Source organism: Sceloporus undulatus, chromosome 1 (genome assembly GCF_019175285.1).
Source record: "Sceloporus undulatus isolate JIND9_A2432 ecotype Alabama chromosome 1, SceUnd_v1.1, whole genome shotgun sequence".
Taxonomy (NCBI): Eukaryota; Metazoa; Chordata; class Lepidosauria; order Squamata; family Phrynosomatidae; genus Sceloporus; species Sceloporus undulatus.
The window spans coordinates 343,122,660-343,146,438 of NC_056522.1; the positions used below are offsets into that span (position 1 = coordinate 343,122,660).

Here is a 23,779-nt window from a genome sequence, read left to right on the forward strand (position 1 = left end):
TATTATTATTATTATTATTATTATTATTATTATTATTATTATTATTATTAACTTTATTTATAAAGCATTGTACATTTACACGGCACTGTAAATAACACAGAATAAAATAAAATAAAATAGACCTGCCAGTGGTGTGCATGCTAGAAAATAAAATATATTACAATATTGAAACACAATGTCATTCAACAAAATATACAAAAAACAGATAAAATAAACATCAAATAACAATCAAGTAATGTCTGGGTACACTTCCCTGAACAGAATAGTCTTTATCTCAGTTTTAAAGCCACTTCCCTTTCCTTAAATTCTGGTACTGGTTTGGCTTTCAAGATATGCACAACTGTTCTTTCTGTGTCTTTGTACACCTCCTCCCTCCTTCCTTCTCAACTCACCTCCATGGTAACAGGGGAATGCAAGCAGGTAGTTTGCATTCATATCCTATTGCAGGCAACTTGTAGGCATCCAGTTGGCCATTGCGTAAACATACTGGACTGGATAGGCCTTCAGTTTCTGAACAGGCTTTCTGTTCAGACAAAATGAACAAAGTGTTAAGACTAAAAAAAGACCTGGGCTGGTTCAGTCTTAACGCTTTCTTGATTGAATAGATATTACTATTCATTTTGTCTGAACAGAGAATCTGGTTACACAAGAATCAGAAACTTTGAAACCAACTGCAGTCTGTGGTTCAATATCTTGGTATATTCTAACACAAGCCTACTAAATTCTCAAAACTCTTCCAGTCTGCCTGAAGAGAATCTCATTTACTGGAAAAGTTATTGAACTGAGACATGACTTATCCAATAAATACATTTCTCTAGTGAGATATGGCCCTTCCTACTTTAGGTTCTTATGAGACTACGATGTTTATCACACTATGCTCTTAAAGAGCTACTATTCCAGTGTGACTCCTCTAGCAGCCTCCTGTTGCATGCTGGGATTGGCAGTTTTAAGGAGCTGAACTTCTCTGCCTGAGAATTCTAAATACCCCTCCTTAAAACTGCCAATCCCAGCATGCAACAGGAGGCAGCTAGAGGAGTCACACTGGAATAGTACCTCTTTAAGAGCTCGTCTGATAAACACCTACAAATTACCGACTGAATGTTTTGTTGTTGTTGTTGTTGTTGCATATTTGTGAATGAGTTATGTTGTTCAGTTAATCTTGTAAGAAAATTTCACACACACATACAAACACATTGTATACATTCATAATTAAGTCTAGAAATTTCAGTCAAAAATTGATCCCCAAAAAACTGTCTTAACTTATTCAATGTAAGTACTTTAACTCGTATCAAAAAAGGAACCATCATCCCCTTCTCTGAGTAGAGTGGTGAATGCTAAGAGCTTAGTCCACCCCAGAAGCACCTTAAAAGAAGCACCAACCATCTCTACTCTCTCCACCATGATTCCACTTCTGACCTTTTTGAATGCCTGGGTGGCAAAATGGTGGTGGTGGTGGTGCTTCCCCTTAATAGAGTGCCAAAAAGAAATCAGGCTTTGACAGATTTAAATAGGACATTTGAGTTTGTTTGTCAATATTTCTGGGTTAAAATCAGGCAAAGTTGTCACATTAAAGTCTATAATCACTGCTAATGTATCACCATTTGTTTTTCATCTTTTCAACATGTATGTGTTTTCCTATGCCTAGTTGCCTCCACCCCACATACCACAATCATCATTTACCATAGTGCCCCCCCCCCCCATGTACCCAGCCTTTAGGTTGAGCACAAACAGTTATGCCTGCCACAATTTTGTAAGTTCTTTGGCATCATTTTCCTTTGCTTCATCCATTACATCCTTTGTAATATGCCCCTGAGTTTTACCCTCAACTTATCCACAGGTCATGTCAAAATCCATAATTTTGGCCCCCAAATCTGCCTTTGACTTTTACATGAGGTCGACTTATAGTCCAGTATATACAATGTGCATGTGTGTGTGTGTGTAGGCGTGTGTATCTCAAACTCTTGGTAGAAGTTCTTAAAGCTATTCCTCCTTTACTAGATGCCTTAATAAAAGCCACATTAGTTTCCCCTTATCTCCTCCTTTCCCCTTCCCAGTCTCTCTGTTTCCTGTCAGTGACTTTAGTTTCACACTCATTCTCCCAATTTACTATTCTTTAGGAGGGAAAGTATCAGTTTTTCAATGTTTCACATCTAATCACCCATGCAATAATTTTTCTAGATCCTGAAAAATTTGGGGATGGAATTCTAGCAACAACAGGATAGGCTCTTATAGCACAATCCTACACATATTTACATGGCTGTATGTCTAATTGCTTCTAGTAAAGCTTTATAGGTATGTATCAACGTACAATCTTTGGTTTCATGTCTAAAGTATCTTCAGTACTATTTTTTCTGTGATTATATTTAACAAATCTGTGATATAATTATCTGCCTGAATTAATATTCAGATTCATACCCCAACATTCATTTGAGCAATTGCATTGAATAACTCACATACATTCCATTAAAATGGCTGAAGTTGTGAGTTCTATTAATATAACTTACTCAGCTCACATTCACTTTGCCCTCTTCTCAGCCCTTTAAATATATATTCAATGCTTCACAAATCTTTGGTTGTGGGAAAATGGCTCAGTTATAATGATTACATTTGACATCTGACCTCACACTCTAGCTGTTTCATCAGAACTACTTGCAGGTATATGGTGCATGTGTTTGACTTGATTGCAACACATTTCCTTCCTTTGGATCAGAATCAACTAGGCACAGAGGAAAAAGTCATTAAGTCCTTGGCTCTCAGTGCCTTAGAATCATTGTCAGTGGTTCTTCTGGTCAAGATAGCTTTTGTTTTAAAAATATGGATTGTTTTTAAAATGTTTTTACCCCTCTTGAGTCCCATTATTAGGAGAAAGGTGGGAATATAAATGAATAAAATAAACAGCAACAACAGTAACTTCCTAATAGAGGCTGGTGTACTAATTGACAGTGTCACACACAGAAGCATGTATAGAAACCTGTAGTTTGTGTGCAGTTGTGTGTGTGCATACACAGACACATGGACACACAAAAATATAGGAGCTTATCCTATTAACAAATAATCTGTCTTACCTCTTCCAGCTTGAATTCAGGATCCGGGATGGCCCTAGATGTTATCATACCTAAATCACTGCATATCTAGCCAGGATGCTGCTACCCGGATGCATCCCGGGTCAAAACCTCTCTCATGAGCCAACACTTTTTCAAACTCGGGGAGCTTCTGACTTCAAAAATTGGCTGATTGAGTGAGGCTTCAACCCGGGATGTATCTGGGCAGCAGCATCTCAGATAGATAGGCAGTGATTTAGGTATGATAACATCTGGGGGCATCCAGGATCCTTAATTCAAGCCAGAAGAGATAAACCATCTTATTTGTTAATGGGATAAGCTCTGTATACAGCATCAGTATTGTTCCTGTTTAGAGAATATCTGCTACCACTCTTTCTGAGAACTTGGTCCAGGCCTCAGAGGGAGAGAAGAACTGCTGGACCTAATCCCCTTCCCCACCACCATTTCCTTCTCCTTTTGTGTTGCATCTTTTTAGATTGTAAGCCTGAGGGCAGGGAACTGTCTAATTAAAAATAATAATAATTATAAGCCATTCTGAGAGTCTTTAGGGCTGACGGGCGGGGTATAAATACCATAAATAAAATTAAAAAATAATAAATTAAACTTGGCTGCTTTGTACTATTTAGTAATTCATATATAGACTTCTGCATGGATGAGATTATCAAAGAATTCTTGGGTAGAAAAGACTAAAGTCCAAACCACACTGCAAAAAAAATAAAAAAAAAAATAAAAAAAATCTAGTTTGAGACTGCTTTGACTGCTCAGGATCAGTGCTAGGGAATCCTGGGAACTGTAGTTTATTGTGGCATCAGAGCTCTCTGACAGAGAAGGCTAAATGTCTCACAAAACTACAGTATCCAGAATTAACTAGCATTGGGTGAGGGCAGTTAAAATGGTCTCAAACTGCATTATTTCTGCTGTGTATTTTGGACCTCAGTTAGCTCTCTTTAGTTCTCATTGAAATTGTTGAGATTTAAGTTAAATTATACAGAACTTGTCTCATAGATTTCAGTAGAATGTAAATACAACAAATAACTTAGTTTGGAGTCTGTCTGTGTGGTTGCTAGTTTCATGATGAGTGGGTTCTTCATGAGCAAAATCCATCAAAATTGGATAAATCACTTGGTCACCATGGCTGGTGCTCCACTACTACTACTACTACTATTAACAGTGCTTTCCCCAGCCTTATCTTTGATTTTCTGATATCTTAGGGTTCCATTCTCATTCTTTCAACCTTATCCTATAATGTACCATGGCCTTCTTTGACTTAATGCTCCTTTACTAATGAATGAAAGCCAGGGAAGAATCCATCAAGATAATTGATTTTTAGTTATTAGTCAATTTTAAAAACCCCTAGTGGCTAAAGAGCATTTTGTCAAAAGCAGTTAATTAGTCATATTAAGTTATCTGTTAGACCATAGTCAATGCCGACTTCACAATAAAACTAACCCATGGTAAATTTTCCTCCTTTACACACTTTGTAAGAAGGTTAAAGGAGGAATGAATATTCCTCAGCAAGAAAGAACTAGGAGTTTCTGTGCCTAGAAAAATGCTAAGACACATGCTAGTTTCATAGGCTGCCACAGGAGATCTGAATTCACTGCATTTTACCTCTCTAGTGGTTTTGTCTGAGTAGATTAAGAATAACATTCCTTACATTTTTGTTCATTATTCATTCCCTAACCAAGGATTCACTGTAGTGAATCTACATGTTTTATCATGTTACTGACCCACTACAGCATTTTACAACCCAGATTGGTTACTCCAACGGGAATGAGTTCTTTAGGAGTACAAAACCCCCACAAACTTGTTCTCTTGTAGGGGTGAATAACTGTGACTTTCCTGATGTCTTCAGTCTGCAATTTTTGTCAGCTGTAGGCAGCATAGCTAATAGTATGGGGCTGTGTAAACTGCAGAGAAATCAAGGACAGAGAAGTCCACCCTGATCTACTAGCACATTTCTTGCTTTAATTGTTACAATACCTAGATTCCATTCTTAGGCCAGGCTTTGTACTGGATCACACGTATGGGGGAAAGGTATAGGTCAGTGATGGTATGAGTGCTCAGCAGGCAAAGTGTTGCTTTCTGTAGTTCAAATTCTGGAGACCTATATCTGGTCTGTAGACAATGCTGTGTGAAATCAACAAGTGGTATGAGTTGGTAAAAGGCAACATCCTATATAGAAGAAAGATATCTTTCTGGGATCCCATTATATGTGTATTGCTAAGCAAGCTGTAGAACTGTTACCTGCTGCCATGGAAGCCAAAGAATGCCAGAAGAGTTTTTGAAAAGTTTTATTGCTACATTTGACAGGACTGACCAACCCATTGTGTTTTTTTTCCCCTTTTCCTTCTGTAGCAAGAGAAGAGAACGTAGCCACCTTCCGTGGCTCTGAATACCTGTGCTATGACCTCTCCCAGAACCCCATTCAAAGCAGCAGTGATGAGATCACTCTCTCCTTCAAGACATGGCAGCGCAATGGGCTTATCCTGCACACGGGCAAGTCGGCCGATTACGTCAACTTGGCTCTAAAAGATGGCGCAGTCTCGTTGATCATTAATCTGGGGTCCGGAGCCTTTGAAGCCATTGTGGAGCCAGTCAGTGGCAAATTTAATGACAACCAGTGGCACGACGTTAAAGTGACTCGCAACCTACGGCAGGTAATGGGGAAAGAGAGGGAAGGCTTGGAAGGCTCCTCTCAGTGAATCAAAGCTGGGATAGCTGGTCAGTTAGGGGGTAGTTTTTAGACAAATAGGGCTTTGGGTGGGAGTACCAAAGAATTTGTACCCTAACCTTGTTCAGTAACTGGAAGGAAAACAAGTGCTCATTAATTTACTGTATCCTAGCCTCACTGCAATATCTTCATTCCCACTTAATAATTTTCTGTCTCCTCCCTCCCCAATTTGATTTAACAATATGATTTTGTGACTTAACTTTACTTTCATCTCCTTTTTCCTTTGCTCCTTCCCCCTCCTTTTCTCTCTTTTTATTATTTCCTTAATTACATTTCAATCTTATCTGTAATATTCTTGTTGCATTTAATTACAGTAGGAATGGAGACTATTTTCTGCAGCCACTTTATCTGCTCCTGTTTTTTTCTCCTTTATGTCCTGTTAATTGATTTAACCATTTCCATGATGTCATTGCTCTAATTCTGTATGGGGCCCAATCCACTTGAATGTTCTCGTAATGCAAATCTCTGACAATTTATAGCATCTCAGCAAGTGCTTTTCAAAACAACTTATGTGAGAGAACTTTCCAGTGGATCTGACCAATACTAGTCTATTTCTACCTTCTTCCCACTTTCTCTTTTTTTTCTTTTATATGTTACTTATTTTAACCTTTTACTCCTGAGATTTAACTGACCATACTTCTTCCAGATGTCCTTATTTCTTTACTTTGGTTTGCGTTATGAGTCTACACTGCTGCTGCTCTTGTCTCGTTCCACTTTTCCCTGAGAGGACTTCAGAAAAGAAAGGACCTACTAACCAAGGCCACCATAAAAGATCCCCTCCTCCCACCCCAATTTTTGATTTTGTCTTTTCATAATTCCAGTTGTTCCTTTTCTAAGCCGACAGCTCCATCGGGTGATACATTCACTTTGATAGCTTGCCATGAAATATCGAAACATTTCTCTCTTTCATAAAATATAAATATGAACTTTTAATAGGTAAGATAAATTTAAATAACCTTGCTTCTGAAAGCTGGTGAAATATATCAAATCGCTTGGGTCCCTGTGCTGTATGACTAATGAGCTTTATACTGTATATGTAAACTACTTGGGAACTTATTGATTGGTAAATGCTGTGTAAATAGCTTGTAAGCTGAGATTCTTTTAAATTAATACTTGATAGTTGTTACTTTTTAAAATTCAAGCATTCCAACCCACACATGTTGAAGTAAGCAAAATATAGTCTGTTTATTTTGTTTGCTCAAATGAATGTTAACACCAATCACTTTTATGAAACTTTACAGGCTGAAAAAAGCTGCCTTAGGGGAAAGTTTGTGCTAATAGAGAATAATAATCCTCATGCCTAAGGACATTAACTAATCACAGCTGGGGGCCCAGGAAAATCTTTTTCCCCATGGGCATTTCCTTGCATAATTAGGTTCAGTTTCCACAGCCTTCCAGTATCAGCAGTCCTTAAGCAAAATCAGCAACCCAGTTCTCATTTCTTTCAGAAGTGTTAGATTGGTAGGTTCTAAGATGCTTCCACCCAAAAAAATTTGGCATAATTTGAGATACACTTGAAAGAATCAGTCCTCTAAATATAGCACATATGATTACCTTACCTGCAGCAATATTAATGTTTCCTACATAACTTTGAATGAACAGTCTGCAAAACTGATTTACTTTTCTTTTTGCAATGCATTAATAAGCACTCTAGTTTTAAAGGGGGAAAATAGAGTATCTGTAGGCAGGTTTACATAGGGAACACTAAATGCAGTGTTCAAACACAAATCAAAGAACATGATAGACTCTGCAGACTGAGCCAGCCAGAAAAATTGGTAACAGCAGAACACACCCTGGACATAGAATGCTATTTGAAAACTGAATTTCTGGACCATGCCAGCAACTATTATGTCAGATTGCAAGGAAGGCCATTGAAATCCACAAACATCTGGGCAAATTCAACAGGAAAGAAGAAACACTGAAAGCAAACAAAGTCTGGCTACCAGTACCAAAGAACACCAAAATCAAGAATCAATTCATGCATATGAACACCACCCAAGGTCAGGGGGTTTTGCTGTAGACAATGGATTGCTAATTAAATACACATACACATCCTCCTACATATCCTACTAATCTTAGGCCTTGCCATCCAGCAACTGACCAACACAGAGATTACTTCCTCCCAAGCAAGGATCACACAAGTATATATACCCCACATACTTCCATGCCATCACCCTCTGAAGGTGCCAGCCACAGATGCAGGCAAACATCAGGAATAAACTCTTCCAGAATGCAGCCACATAGCCTAGAAAACCCACAGAAAATTCTAGAGTATCTAGACTTTAAAGAATGTCCATACTGAATGCAGTGACTGGTTTCCTGGGTAGGCCATATCTCTAAAAGACTTCAGCTATGGAACAAAAACAGCATATGTCTAAGCAAATAGGAATAAAATTAATTCCCCAATCTATTAGCTACTTATCATACTTACAACCATGAGAGATGCTAGGATTGAGATAGATTCATTGAACATGTAACCTAGTAATTTAAACATTGAATTTTCTATAAATTTATTTATTTTTTTCCTTATTATCCAATGTTATAACTAATGGAAGGGAATTACACAAACTACCTATGTGTTTAGGAGAACAGCTTATCTTCTATTTCTTTCGTCACATAATATCAAGGATGATGTGAAAGTGTAAATGTTTCCATCTTGTTCATTTGTACTGAACTCATCCAAAATCTGATGTCCTTCCAAGGTGATTCCTGCTACCCCTCTTTCCACTCACCCCAAGTTTAAGTATTTTGATATTTTTCTATATAGTATGTGTTTCATACACTTTTACAGAGAGACACACTTTTTATCAGTACCATTAGCAAAATCTACAAAAGCTCATGCTGCCAACTTCTTTCTTTCAGTTACTCTCAAAGGCACTAAAAGATGTCTGTACAGACCATCATGGCTATATCTTTTAATTGTGTCTTGTATGTATTGTTTCCATTTCTTAATACTCTGAGTAGATGCATTTCATCTTTTTCAAAGGACTACCAAAACAAATTCCAAGACCATAAAGTTGGAAGAGACCACAAGAATCCTAGACCTGTTACAGACAGCCAAAATAAAGCTGCTTCAAGTCACAGTGGAGGTATGGTGTTTCAATGATGCATGCGTCCTAAGAGTCCAGAAGTCGCACCAAAGCCACGCTCCACTGGAGCGTGGTTTTGGTGTGGCTTCTGGACTCTTAATATGCATGTATCATTGAAACACCATACCACCACTGTGACTAGAAGCAGCTTTATTTTGGCTGTCTGTAACAGGCCATAGAAGCATAGAATCATAGAGTTGGAAGAGACCACAAGGGTCATCCAGTCGAACCCCCTCCCATGCAGGAAATCTCAATCAAAGCATCCCCGACAGATGGCCATCCAGCCTCTGTTTAAAAACCTCTAAGGAAGGAGACGCCACTACAGTCTGAGGGAGTTTGTTCCACTGTCGAACAGCCCTTACTGTCAGGAAGTTCCTCCTAATGTTGAGGTGGAATCTCTTTTCCTGGAGCTTGCATCCATTGTTTCTTGTACTGTTCTCTGAAGCAGCAGAAAACAAGCTTGCTCCTTCCTCAATAGGACATCCCTTCAAACTGTATCACCGCTTAACCTTCTCTTCTCCAGGCTAAACACCCTCAACACTCTAAGTCGTTTCTCATAGTTATTTCAGGTTTAAGTTCTAATGATACTAATCTAGAATCCTGCTGTTTTTAGTGTAGCATTTTTTTCCATATCTATTTAGAAACTTTTTAAGGGTGCAATAATTTATTAGATCTAAAAATACCAGCTCGATGTCATGGCCAACCAAGAGCAGGTCTCGGAGGATGAGGAGGAGGATGGGGTTCCTCCAGTGCAAGAGGTAATTGAGGCTACACCAGGTGCTAATCCTGCTCCAGTGCAAGAGGTAATTGAGGCTACACCAGGTGTTAATCCTGCTCTGCCAGAAGCCAGCCCTGATCTCCCAGCCTCAGAGGAGGAGGCTCAGCCAGGTCCTAGTGCTGGTGGGATTCCTCTGGTGGTACAGCAGTCTAGTGGTGACTCTGGGGAGGAACCAGACTTGGAGGTTCCTTCCTTTAGGCAGCGCAGGGCTGAAAGTGCTGGCAGACGCAGGTCCAGGAGGCTTGCTGAGAGACAATTGGCAAACAAGCCTCAGCTGGCATCTCCTACTTAACCACCTGTGAGATGCTAACTCAGTGCCAGAGTTTATTGCATGATCCTTTGGTGTGATTGCTGCCTGCACTGGCTCCCTGTATCTTGACTCCTTGTTGCCTTGACTCTTCGGAACGGACTGTTGCTACCCTCTGGCTGACCTGACCCTGGACTGGACTGACTATCGTGATCCCTGTTATCCTGACTTTGGCTTTGGCTTTCGGTTTGCTCTTTCTCTCTCTCCCTGCAAGGTTTGTGGACTATTTCCAGCTGCATAGCTAATTAACTTGTTGAGCCATCCTTATCGGCATATGTTTGTGTGTGCTGGCTGCAGTCCAGGACACTCAGACCCCTTCTCTGATACATTACTTCACAAAGACAGACAGGATTTTTTTTTAAAAAAAATATCTCCATCATCCAGAACAGTTCATCTTACATCTTGGAGAATCAGTGGCTATGCTGATCTCCAGAATAATTTTGCTTCTAATACATCATTTTCCTGCTATATATTTAAATAAATACTTCTGAAACCACTTTTCAGTTTTTCCATACCATATTCTCTCATTTAATTTCACACAGTGCAGGATTAATTTGTCTTCCTGCACATGGGTGATATTTTCACTTACTAAAGAATGCTGCACTTGAAAAGATACTACTTTCCCCCCATCTCAATTCCAGGCTGCACATTTTTCATTTCAGCAAATCTGGTGTATCTGTGTGTAAGCAGAACGATGGCATGGTGTCGCACTAAATTCTGCTCAAAGTGACACAGGATTGCAAGGTTGCAACTGAAAGCAGTGTTTCATTCCTCTTTCAGCAGATGGGCTAATGATCTCATTTCATTCAAATATTCTCATCAATGACAGCAAATGACTGTCAGCTATTTAAAATAGAATTTTAAAATATAACTTCATTTATTCATTTTTTGACATTTTCAGAACGGCTACGTTCTGAAATTCTTTCTCTGCTTCATTGATCATTTTGTTTAGTGAAGTATATCATTTTTCTGGGAATAGGTGAGAATCAGTCTTCAGTGACAGACAGTGTCCAAAGGAAATGTAATCTTCCTGGCATGTCAGAGATCTTTGTGCAAAGTGCAGAGATACAGGCCAACAGGGGTTTGGGTTTTCAGTGGACAACAAGTTTTTTCAAAAATAAATACATTTTCTTCCAATTTTTAAAAATAAAGATAATTTTTTTAAAATACAAAGTAAAGATAAAAATATTGCCAAGGAAATCACACACTAGGTTTGCCTTGAAGATGTCATAAGTCGGAAATGACCTGAAGGGACACAACAACAACAACATATATAGGCAGTATATATACATTCCAGAATAACATGAAATAGCACTTACTAGACTGTACCACTTCAGATTTCAGGTATGAGATCAATGCTTTTGCATGCTGGAAAAGTTCCTAGCACAATGAAAACTCTGCTTTTGATCTCTCTACAGGGAATTTTTTTTTGTTTGTAAACCAATTAGGAAACTGAAAAATCTTGCTATTGTCAAGATACTGGTCACCATGAGAAGCATCTTGAAGAATCTCTGTTAAATCTACACTTTGAGGTTGAGACACCATCTTCCCCCATTTTATGCAAAATTTCTTCCCCTGTACAACACTAGTGCTTTCCCCCCCTTTTTATAAGCAAAGGCCCCATACAGACAGGCCAAAATAAAGCTGCATCAGGTCACTTTGGAAATATGCTGTTTTAATGATTCATGTGTCCTAAGAGGCTGGAAGCCACGCCAAAGGCACACTCCAATCCTAAGCAGTGCAGCATAGCTTTGGCACAGCTTCTGGCCTCTTAGGATGCAGACATCATTAAAACAGCATACTTTCAAAGTGACCTGAAGCAGCTTTATTTTGGCTTGTCTGTATGGGCCCTAGCTGTGCACACATAGGCATATGTCCACCCACAGAGTAAGCACAAGCGCAACACACTAATTACAATGACATATACAACCCATCCAGTGCTAGTACTTTTACTACAAAGAGATTGTCATTTTTTTCAGGCATTACACATAAATATATAAATACCAGTCACAAAAATGTATAAATTTCCAATGTGATGAAACTTATAAGAGGAATTGCTGTTGCTGTTCTAATATACTTATATCCCGCCTTTTCCCACTTTGGGACTCATGCTGGCTTACAACAGTTAAGACAAACACAGTTAAAAATCCATAGCATAAAAAGTTTAAAAGATAACAAAACTATCAAAATATAAAATCACTTAAAAACATAAACTATTAAAGACCTGAAACATAAATATCCAGCACATAACACAAGTCTTGTTTGCCTGAGGGGGGGGGGGGGATTATAAATAAACTTTATTCATATCCCACATTAACCCCCAAAACTGCAATGTTCTCATTTACAATGATGAATCAAGCCAGAATGTACATCCCTAGTAAACATTTGAACATGTAATTCTTGCATCTGCATCCTGAAATGGTACAGCCAATAAAAGCCCCATCATGTGATACTATTGCAGGCATAGTTTTGCTTATAGGCCAGAAACAGACGTGTTAAATAGAGCAACTTTGGGGGTGTGGCGTGTAGATGCTAGCATCTGTTCTGAGGCCCCCTAGGGTGGGCCAAAGCCTCTGGCAAAAGGAGTAGCACAACACCACTCATGGTGGTGGCTCATTTTGGACCAGACAGTGGCCCACTTCGGAAGCAGGTCATCTGGTTGCTGTGGTCCCAGGTGGATTGTGTGTCATGATTGGGCTGACTGGGGGCCAATCATGGTTGACGTGGCCAAAGGCTGCCCCTAGATGCCCTTCTGATTCGCCCCTAAAGTTAACACAGGACCAAAATGCATGGACCAAATAAAGCAGTCATGATGGGGGCATGGCGTTTAGATGATGCACCCCCCAAAGTGGACAAAAGCCACTCCAAGGCTGCACTGAGGTGGCAAGAGCTGGACCTTTTATGCACTGACATTTTAGCAGCTGACTTTGGAAGCAGGTCATATGTTTGATGCAGTCCTGGTGCAATTGGGGCAGGAGCATCAAGAAGCCGCTCCTTCATAGACACCTGCTTAAGCCCTCAGTTACTTTTTTTCTTAAGCAGTCACTGTAGTGTTTGTTGGATAGTTGTTATTTAAATAACTATGTTTTAGTAAGCTTTTCCAGGTAGCAATGGGATTTTTGATATCTTTCACCAGCACTTTCAGATGAGTGTTATTAGTAGGATTGTTCTTTCCCTGTCCATAGAAATACATCAAAATCAGAAAATACAAAAATTGGCTCATGTTTCAGCCCTTACAATAACTCTTCATAATCTCTGGCAGTCCATTTCTTCTGCTATACCTTTCCCCTCATCAAGTAAAGAATAGGAATACTTGTGACATGCCCTGCAGATGTGACTAGAGGATTCTCAAAGTATTAATTTCTTTCATCAAAAATGAGAGCAAAGGAAATCAGCACATGGAATAGGGTCTGCCAAATACTGACTGAAAATAGATGCTGACAATAAGTTTGTATCATGCCTTTCCATCAAATGATGCTCAAGGCAGCTAACTGCAATAGTAAGGATAAAGTATAATAAAATATATTAAAGCAAAAGAAAATACAATAGAACAGCTAATGAAACCTCCCAACAAACCTATATTTAAACAGTTATACAAGGCAAATAAAATATCAATAAAATCAATAAAAGTTGGTAAGTGAGATGAGAGATGCTGCCTATTAAATCACACCACAATGGTTTAAAACAGGGGAAGGCAATCTTCAGGCAGGTTGTAGGCATAAGGTGGCCCATGAAGGATCTGGATCTAGTTCACCCAGAGTCTGGATGACGTCCTTCCCCCATGAAACTCCACCTCCACGGAGATGAAGATATTTCCCCACTTGCTGCTCACCTTCCAATAAGGAACATTAGCAAGGTATGGGAGAACTCCACTGTCATTTCCCATTTATCATAACAAAGAGTAGGTCCCCCACTTTGTGCCCTGATTGCATTCCCAGTGAAGAAGATGAGCAGGATAGGGGAAAATCTCAGTGTTACTTCTGGTCTGAAATCAGAGATAGCAGTGACATTTCATCCCATCTCAACCTGCTCTTATTCCTAAGGGGGAAATCTTGATGTTATCTTTGATGGAGAGAAGATTGGATTTCCCCCTAGCTCTGATTTGATTTCCTCTGCTATTTTAAACTTATGCCAGGAATATTATGGGCATTCTCTGTGCAGAAATAGACATAGAGGTTGGTGTTTCTCTCTGCATAGAAATAGTGACCTGGCTGTTGCAGGAGGGTTTGGAAAATATGACATAACAGGAGGGGTGGAGCTTAGGGTACCCCCCAACATCATCTGGCCTACTGGTTTGGTCCCAAGAAATATTCACTTCATGAAAGCAATACTTTTCTACACCTCAATTTAAAACCATGTGGGTGTCAGCTTTCTAATGAGTGTACAAACCCTAGAATTTTCATTGGTTGGGTTTCTAGATAGAGATAAATGACAGATTTTCTCCTCATCCACTGTTACCTCAAGCTGTACAAGTTTGACATGCTTTTGAAAAACTGTAAAGCCTGTTTTCCAAAGACAATGGTGAGACTGTACATACCATGAGCAATGATCTCTCTCTCATGTCACCTTCAGAGCTTTCAGCAGAATTCTCACCTGCTTCCAGCATTACAAAATCACAGGGTTTGGAAGACTCATGAGTTTATCACACAGGGGAAAATTGGGGGAGGGGGATTGTTTAAACTGTCATTTTCCCAAGAAAGTCGCTCAGTCATGGGAAGATTTTCACACATATTATGATTAGAGGACTTATTCCAGTAATAACCAGCAACAAATCATTCATAGGATTTCCCCATGAATGATTTGTTGCTGATTATTACCTGATTGTTGCTGGGATAAGTCCTCTTTAATTGTGATGTCATGTTAAAATCTTCAGCACGATCGCATGATTTTCATGGGGTAATGACAGTTTAAACCCCTGCTTTTCCCCATATGATAAAGTCCTCAGTGAGCCAGCTATACTGATCAAAGTATTGTAGGATTCCCCATCTTGGGAAACAATTCCTGAACCATTATGTTTAACCTTTCTTTGAAACCTGACAGTGGAATAAGAAGCAGAAGAATCTCTAGATTAGGGGCTCCCAACCTTTTTGTCTCAAAGAGCCCTTTTTAGAATCAGTTCTATGGTGGTGCCCCTAAGAGACCTACTGATGTCTTACAGGTTCATGGTGTTTAGAAGTAGTGTTAGTTTTTGTTTCCTATTCTTTAATTTCATTCAATTTTTATTTCTTTCATTTTCCTGGAGTGGCCATGGAGCATCTGGGAAATGCATGCGGACCGCTAGGGGCTTCTTGGAGCACAGGTTGGGAACTGCTGCTCTAGATCATGCCAGTCAAATTAGTTCATTCTCTAATTAAATTATTACAAGGAACACTGGAATGTGAAAAATTTGCCAGTTCCATGCCAATGTTTTATTCTGTTCAAAACACAAAAACTACCATAAGAGATTACCATATTAACAAATATCTATACCAGAGGCAATTAATGGGCCTATATATATATATATATATATATATATATATATATATATATATCAAGGATCCAAAGTGTGCATGCCTCTTTTTCCCTTAAGGAATAACATCCCTGTACAGGCTTAGGCTCTGGGAATCAGTTCTGCCACCCTATCAATGAACAATACAGGCACCCTTCCCCATATGTTAAATTCTATCACCTCTCCTCCCCTTACTCCAAAATACCTGATGCAGGAAATCATCATGCCTTCCATGGTTAGGCAACCTTCTCCCTGTCTTCCTCAGTATCACAGGTGAGCTACACGTTGTCTCTGTTAGTACAGCCTCTCATATTCTGCATGTGTTTCCTGAGAGCCAACAATCAAACTGCTTTAAAGAGAAATCTGGAAACTGGGGGAATGGAAGGACATCCCCAGGGAATCATCAAGGAACAGCCTGCACCCAAGAGATATACTTGGTTGGTTAGAATAACTAAGGAGCACCTGAGGGTAGCAATTATTGGAATAACTAAAAGTAGACAGTGTTGAGTGGGTCAGTGGGATGGAATATGTTTGATATATCTCATGATGGTATATATATTCGCTATGTGGGATGGAGCGGTAGCAATGGGAATTTCACGTTTTGACGGGACTTTGGAAAGTAAGTATTGTTTATATTCTTTAAATCCATGGATTTTTTTTTTGGGGGGGGAAACTAAATTTTCTCAAGGTGGGGGCAGGAATTAGTACCAGGAGAATGGGAAGGGCAGGCAGCTCCCTTCCTCCTAACAATCTATATGGCATGGTTTCCCAGACAGTCCTGCTCATATTGTCCTCTTTCTCACTCTGTGTGTGTCGGGCGCCCCACGCCTTTTTTTGAAAGACTAACACTAGACCATTCATGCAATGTGTCATTTTACTAACCAACTAATGTACTAACACCCTAACGACTCATCTTTGCTTTTAGTTATTTTAATTAACAATCGTTCTGTTCACAATTTTTTAATTTCCTTTCTTCCCCCTTTTCCGCAAAGCACTCAGGCATTGGACACGCTATGGTAAACAAACTACATTGTCTGGTAGATATCATTCTTATTGTCTCTTTTTTTGGGTTTGCCGTGTGTTACCTACCTTTACCTCTCCATCCCCCCACCCTGTTTTCCTCTCCTTTTTATACTTACCTTCCCCCTTTCGATTTTTCTTTTGATTTTGCTGGAAACACCTTTTCTTCCTCTTTATTTTCCATTTTTATAAAAAAGAAATTATTTGAGAAATAAACCCAAGAAGCAAACAAACAAATACAACAGTTCTGGAAATGGGGCTTCATCATCTCCTCCATTGGCTTCTCCACGTTACCTATTATTTCTTCCCCTTAAAAATAATTTTCCCCCAGTACTTTACAAAATCTCCTCCCTCTTTCCTTCTGATTTTCTTTCTTTCATGCTCTCTCTTTTTGCCTCTCCATTTCTTTGGATTCTCTGAAGGTTTTTAGCTCAACAACCATGTCAGGGCTTATAGTTTGTTGTGGTGAGGCCAGTCTTTCCCCTCCTCATCCTTTTGTTGTGGCAACGGCTGTTGTAGGCAAAACTGGCCAGAGCTTTCCTCTTCTTCCCCATTTCATTCTGACCTCTTCCTCCTACTAGCTTCCCACATACTCTCTCTCTCTCTTTATCACTCTCTCTGACCTCCACCTACCATGGCCAAAAGGAGCTCAGCCGGTTGTTTGTTTCAGTACATATACTGCATGGCATGTCTACATCTGGTTAAACCCTACCTTTTCTCCCAAAACGCCCCTCTCCCACACTATAAGTCTCACTCTCTTTCCTCCCATCTCTTCTCCAAGCCACTAATACCAGCTTTAAACCAACTGCACATCATTTTCACTACCTACTTTCCCTCTACTCCCCTTCCGTCTCCCTTCACCCTTCATGTGTTAATGGGGTTTGGATATTTTTTTTTCTTTTTAAATTTTCTTTTAAGGTTTTGGCTTTCCCCCCCCTTTTGCTTTTGGTTTACCATTTGTTTTGATTTGATTTTTGATGACTGCATGCAAGTGTGAAAAATTGGTCTTTTTCTCTCTCTGTTTTTCTCTCTTCTTCTCTCAATCTTTTCCTCTCTTTCCACCTTAAAAACTTTCATTCTGTTCTTCTGGGCTCTGAGTATCACTGGCATGAGCGTGTCAAAGTATGGTGTCTGTGCACGCTTGCCATTTTTTCCTTCTTTCTTGCAAACTCTCATCTTCTGTCCCTCACACTTGCTAGAATGTGGTTGATATTTTCTTTACTTTTTATATTATTGATTATGATAGAATATATATATATATATATATATATATATATATATATATAAAATTTTATTTTATTTTTACTTCCTCCTTTTTTTCCTATTTAGTTTGCGGTGCTGGGTGGTGGGTGTGTGTCTCTGTAGGTACATAGCATGCTCATCCATAATGTATTGGAAGTGAGACCCCTCCCGTCCCCCCTACCCTGAATGCATGACCGTCAGTGTGCCGTGAGCAAAAAAGAAAAAAAAAGAAAAAAAGAAGCAAAATCAAATATATCAACTTCGTCTTCATTAGTGTCTTTACTAACGGTTGTAACTAACAATATTCACTGCCAATAACAACTAATTGATCATAAAATCAGCTCAGATAAGCTCTCTCTTCCAAGAACAGCTCCATTTTCTGGCCTGATTACATGGAAACCATTGTGACAGGTAGAATAGTTCTCCTTGGCTTTAGCAGTATTAAACTAAGAAAGCAAGTGATTTAGGAACTGAAGTGAAGGGGCGAAAATGAAAAAGGCAGACCAGAAAATGGAACTGAGCTACACTGAATAAGCAAAGTTCAGCAACACTTGTGCCAAAAGTTGCATATAAAGTAGGGGAGATGATTTGCTTTTTTAAGAACTGTAAGGTCATTGCTGGGAATTTTGTTTTTCTTTTTTTCCTTTTTTTTGTTTTGTCCATTGTGTCCTTGAAACAGGTGACAATCTCTGTAGATGGAATCCTCACCACCACAGGCTACACACAAGAGGACTATACCATGCTAGGTTCAGATGACTTCTTCTACGTGGGGGGGAGCCCCAGCACAGCTGATTTACCTGGCTCTCCAATCAGCAATAACTTCATGGGCTGCCTCAAAGAGGTAAATGTTTTAAAATAGAAGCATTGTATGGCTTGATATTGACCCCACCCCATTCTTCCTTTCCCTTGCAGAGTATTGATCAAAACAATAGCAGACCCATTGTCAATATCTAGCTAAAACTGAACTGTCTGCACATGAAAGACCTATCAGCGGGTTTGAAGCAACACCAATGAATGCTGGAGTATTAAAAAAAATCACTTTGGGAGGGATGAAAAACCTAAGAGGAGAAGAACTCACCCCAAAAGCTCAGCAACAATTGTACATGCTAACTGAACATGGAATATTTACTGGTTATTGTGCTGGTTAATAGGAGGAAGCGGGGCTACATTGCTGGATCATGAGAAAGGGTTGATGATTGAACCTGGCTGGTAGAACCCTGAAAGGGTTGAAACATTTTGTGGCAGGCAGAGATCAGACATAATGTATAAGAACAAACAAAGTATGGGTAATAAGGAACAAAGGTGATACCTGGAAAAATAACATAACTATTAACATGATGAAGAAGGGTTGTGTAATGAATAACATTTATTCATTAAGTCAAAATGGTTTTGAGGGTGTGATTTTGTTGTGTGGGGGGCATTTTTGTATTTTTAGGTGATTCAAAACATTTTAAAATAGCATTAAGAGTAGAATGTCAGCAACAAATAACAAGGTACAAATTGTTTTTCAGTAAAAAGGAAGCACTAATGCTAAGGTGTGGTATTTTGTAATTGCATTTCCAAGATCTGGTTGTAGGTCTCACTTGCACCTTATGTTTGTTCAAAACCACACTTAAAAATTCAAATGATCTGCAATAGAGATGTGAGAGCGTGAAGACAAGGAATGTTGTGAAGGCAGGAATAACTTGGAGTGGGTTTTTATAACATATTTTTGTGCTAGCAATGGGGTATTGTGAGTAGACCTTTTTAGTTAGGAGAAAGCCAAGAAGAGGTCTTGAGTGGAGAGTTTGCAGAGCTTTCCTAGAAGCGGTGTGTGGAGTGGAAGTGAGGTGAAAAAAGTAGAGGTGAACTACCTGGAGAAGGGGTGCTATAAACAATTGGGGAAAGTGTAATTTTTGAAGTAAAAAGTTAGGGAGAAACTAAGGAATCACCAAAGTAACCATAAAACAAGCATAAATAAAGTTAAAAAGAAGTTATTTGGAACAAAACAAAAGGACAGTCCTCCCTCCAAATTCACGGGGCTTCCATTTTGGAACCCACCCACCCCCACGAATTTGGAATTCCGCAGATATTCAAGCCCCATAAACCTGAATGGCTGCATGCACCATTAACTTTAATGGAGGTCGCCCCTCCACAAATAATCAAAACCACGGATCTCAAGTGCGTGAAAATGAAGGGGTGACCGTATTTCCTGAGGCAAAGGTTGTTGGTAAACATAAAGAAATGCTGATATGGATCCCAAAAGTGTGAGAATGGCTGCAGGACAAAGCCCTGTTCCAGAAGTGGAAGAAGTGAGTGAGATGAGGAATGGACAATGTAGATACAGCCACAATTGGTAGTGGGGAAATATGGAAAATAAAATAAATAATTGAAATGGCTAGGCTTGAACATGAGAGAGGGTTAAGGGAACAAGAACTGAGAAAGCGATGAAACTAAGAAAGGGAGAGAGAGGCCTTGTGAGTTAGAGATGTATAACATGGTATTGAAGGATATGGAACTGACAGCAAATTTGACTCCTAATGTGAAGTCGAAGGCTATCATGGCCAGCATCCATAGTTTCTGTGGGTTTTTTGAGCTATGTGGTCATGTTCTAGAAGAGTTTATTCCTGATGTTTCGCCAGCATCTGTGGCTGGCATCTTCTGAACATGCCAGCCACAGATGCTGGTGAAACGTCAGGAATAAACTCTTCTAGAACATGGCCACATAGCCCGAAAAACCCACAAATTTTTTTTGACACCTAATGGTTTCCTTGACCTGATGTGAGCAGGTTTGCTAAATATTATAAAGGAGTCAGCACGGATTCATTTTTCACTAATTTTGAAAAATCATGTGCTGAAACAGGAGTGAAAGATTTACCATTTCAAATCTGAGGAGGTCTGGCAGAAATTTATGGAGAGATGAGACTGGAAGAAATGAAGGACTATGGATCTGAATAATCTGCAGAGAATTAAACAAAGATTTGGCCTGACACTAGAACACCTCCACATACACACACACATGCACAAGACTCAGATAGAAACTAGCCAGCGATCACAGTCTGAGTCAGAGGAATTATCAGAATAGAGTTTTAGGATCTTTGCATGAGGAAAGAATTCAAGAATTTCCTGTTTAACGTATTTGTTACACACTCAATTTTTTTACGTGTTTTATTTTCTATAAATGAGCCTGACTGTTCAGTTTAAGTATATTGTTCAGGCTTACTACAATGGACCCACTGATCAATACAGCCACTTATCCATAATAGGTGTCACCTTGAGGCCCTAGGACCAGTATCTGGTTTTAGCTTAGATTCAATGGGAAATCAAGGATCACATTTCCTCTGTGGGACATATGCAGTTTTCTCTCTCCAGAGTTCTCATATGAATAGATAGCTGTGAAAATTTGAAAAGTGCACATAGCAGGTGCATACACTATAATATTTTGTAAAAAAACTTTAGTCAATGGGAAAATACCTGCTTTTAAAAACACATGCTCATGCATGTGCATATTTGGGGGGAAATGGAAAGCTGAAGCCAGTTATGGACATGGGAAGAGTAAGTAGGCATAACTCTATTGTGCCTAGGGCCCAGTGGTTGATGACAGGCCCTGCCCCCATCCCAACTACCACTGCTGTAGCCTCTGAGGGAGAGAATAAGAGTCACTATCTGTAGATCTATTTAATCCCTTCTCCCACTGTCATTCCCTTTTCCTTATGTGTAAGCCTGAGCGCAGGGAACTGTCAAATGAACAATTTGTATAAATATGCTGAATAAATAAAATCAAGGAAAGGAAGAGAAGGGATAATGTCCATGGGTGCAGACTTTTTAGATGTCCTTAATGTGTAGGCATCTGAGATCATAGAATAATATGCAGCCATTCCTGTGTTCAGAGTCAGGTCTTTTTTTACTTGGACAAAGTGAAGATTCAGCAGCAGTTAACAGTCAAATAAGATATCCCTAATTCACATACATGTTGTGAGTAGGAAATGAACAAGACATTAGTAGAATGGAATGCAAAGAAATGAAACACGACAGTTAGAAAGCATTGAAATGAGCTGTTCAAATTTTCCATCCTGTTTATGTACAAGGAAACAGGAGAGACTGTCTTTTGGGATATTACTATGAGAGTAAGGCCACTGGTTGTTCTAGATAATCTGTTTCACCCAGAAATCCCTAGAGTTGAGAAGCCACCACATGTTCTAATACTTTGTCCAAAAAATGGTAGGTTGGACATTGGCCGATAATTATCCATTATAGTGGAATACAGGGATAGCTTTTTCAATAAAGACCTCACAACTGCCTCCTTTAGGCAAGCTGGAATTCTGCCTTGTAGGGAAGCATTTACCCCTTTTACTCACTCAGTCAGCCCCCCTCTCACCTGTTTGATAAGCCAACAGTCTAACACACATGTGGCCCTCACTTCTCCAAAGATCCTGCCCTCATCATCAGACTGTACAAATTGAAAAGTATCCATTAACACTAGACAAACAGGCAACAAGGTTACAAATCCATTGGCACTGTATCAAGTACAGCATCCAAATTGGAGTGGATCTGAGCAACTTGATCTTCAAAGTGCCATGCACATTCTTCACAACAGGTTGCCAAATGATCTGCATTTTCTACTTGAGTGTACTTAAGAGACCCCTGACAACTTGGAACAGCTTGGCTGGATGGCTCCCTTCAGATGCAATTTCATTGCTACTGACACTGCCATGGAGTAAGGTTTCAAATAGGCTCTGGCCCATGTTAGGTTAGATTTGCTTTGAGTCTTCTACCAACATTGCTCTAATCTCTGTCTCACTCACTTCACCACCACCAACTCCCTGAAGAATCAGGGTGCTTGTTTGGCTCCATTCCCTTAGAGGGGATGCTCAGGAGCAATTGTGCCCACTGCCCTGGCCATTTCTCCATTCCAAAGGTTGGCCAGACTTTGAACAGAATTCCCTGCTGAGGTGACAGGAAGCTCCATCAGGACCCATCATTCTTCTGGGATAAATAATAATAATAATAATTATTATTATTATTATTATTATTATTATTATTATTATTATTTTATTTGTATACCACCCTTCTTTCAATCAGGGCGGTGAACAGCATCCATCAAAACAATACAATACCATATAATCAAGTCACAACAAATTACAATTTAAAATTACAGTTAAAACCAGTTCTGGCCAGCATGACCACTGCTGTTGGAGGAGGGGAAGACTAACTGGAGCCTGTGTCTGGGAATACGATCTTAAACAAGAAGGTTTTTAATCCCTTCTTGAAGTGGGTTAGGGAGGTGGCTGAGTGGAGCTCTCCGGGCAGCGAATTCCAGAGGGTCGGGGCCGAGATGGTGAAGATCCTCCTGACTGTGGAGGCCAATCTTGCCCCAGGGACCCTCAGTAGTTGCTGCCCAGAAGTTCTGAGTGTGCGGGGCGGATTGTATGGGGAGAGGCGGTCCTCTAGGTATCCTGGGCCCAAGCCATTTAGGGCTTTATAGGTCATAACCAACACCTTGTATTGCGCCCGGAAGCGAATAGGCAGCCAGTGCAGATCTTTAAGCACAGGTGTTATATGGCTGGCCCTGGATATGCCAGTGACCAGTCTGGCTGCCATGTTTTGTACCAATTGTAGCTTCCGGGTTTGGTACAAGGGTTGCCCCATGTAGAGCGCATTGCAGAAATCCAATCAAGAGGTTACCAGAGCATGTCCTACCGTTTCAAGGTCCCCCTGGCCCAGGTAGGGATGCAGCTGGCGTATCAGCCGAAGCTGATAACAGGTGCTCCTGACTGTCACATCCACCTGAGATGTAAGGTGAAGCGACAAGTCAAGAAGCACCCCCAGGCTGCGTACAGAGTCCCTCACGGGAAGCGTGACCCCGTTCAGGACAGGTGGAACCACCGCCATCCCTGGACCAGGAGAACCTATCATGTGTACCTCCGTTTTCTCTGGATTCAGACTGAGTCGGTTTTCTCTCATCCAGCCCATTACCGACTCCAGAGAGGAGAGACGCCATCCTCAGTCACTGCATCAGTCGGAGACATAGAGAAGATTATTTGGGTGTCATCAGCGTACTGATAACCCCGCGCCCCATT

General features: G+C 40.0%; 1 protein-coding gene across 25 annotated transcripts in view; it reads left to right on the forward strand.

Annotated features, from left to right (window-relative positions):
* Positions 1-23,779, forward strand: part of NRXN3 (neurexin 3) — a 1,626,608-nt gene that overhangs the window by 420,361 nt on the left and 1,182,468 nt on the right. For 12 of the 25 annotated variants that reach the window (XM_042468184.1, XM_042468325.1, XM_042468193.1 and 9 more), the window contains 3 exons: positions 5,421-5,722; positions 16,451-16,495; positions 18,400-18,561. In XM_042468184.1, the coding sequence (XP_042324118.1) occupies positions 5,421-5,722; positions 16,451-16,495; positions 18,400-18,561 (509 nt within the window). The remainder of the gene's footprint in view (positions 1-5,420; positions 5,723-16,450; positions 16,496-18,399; positions 18,562-23,779) is intronic. The other 13 variants (XM_042468240.1, XM_042468285.1, XM_042468381.1 and 10 more) reach the window with 2 other exon arrangements.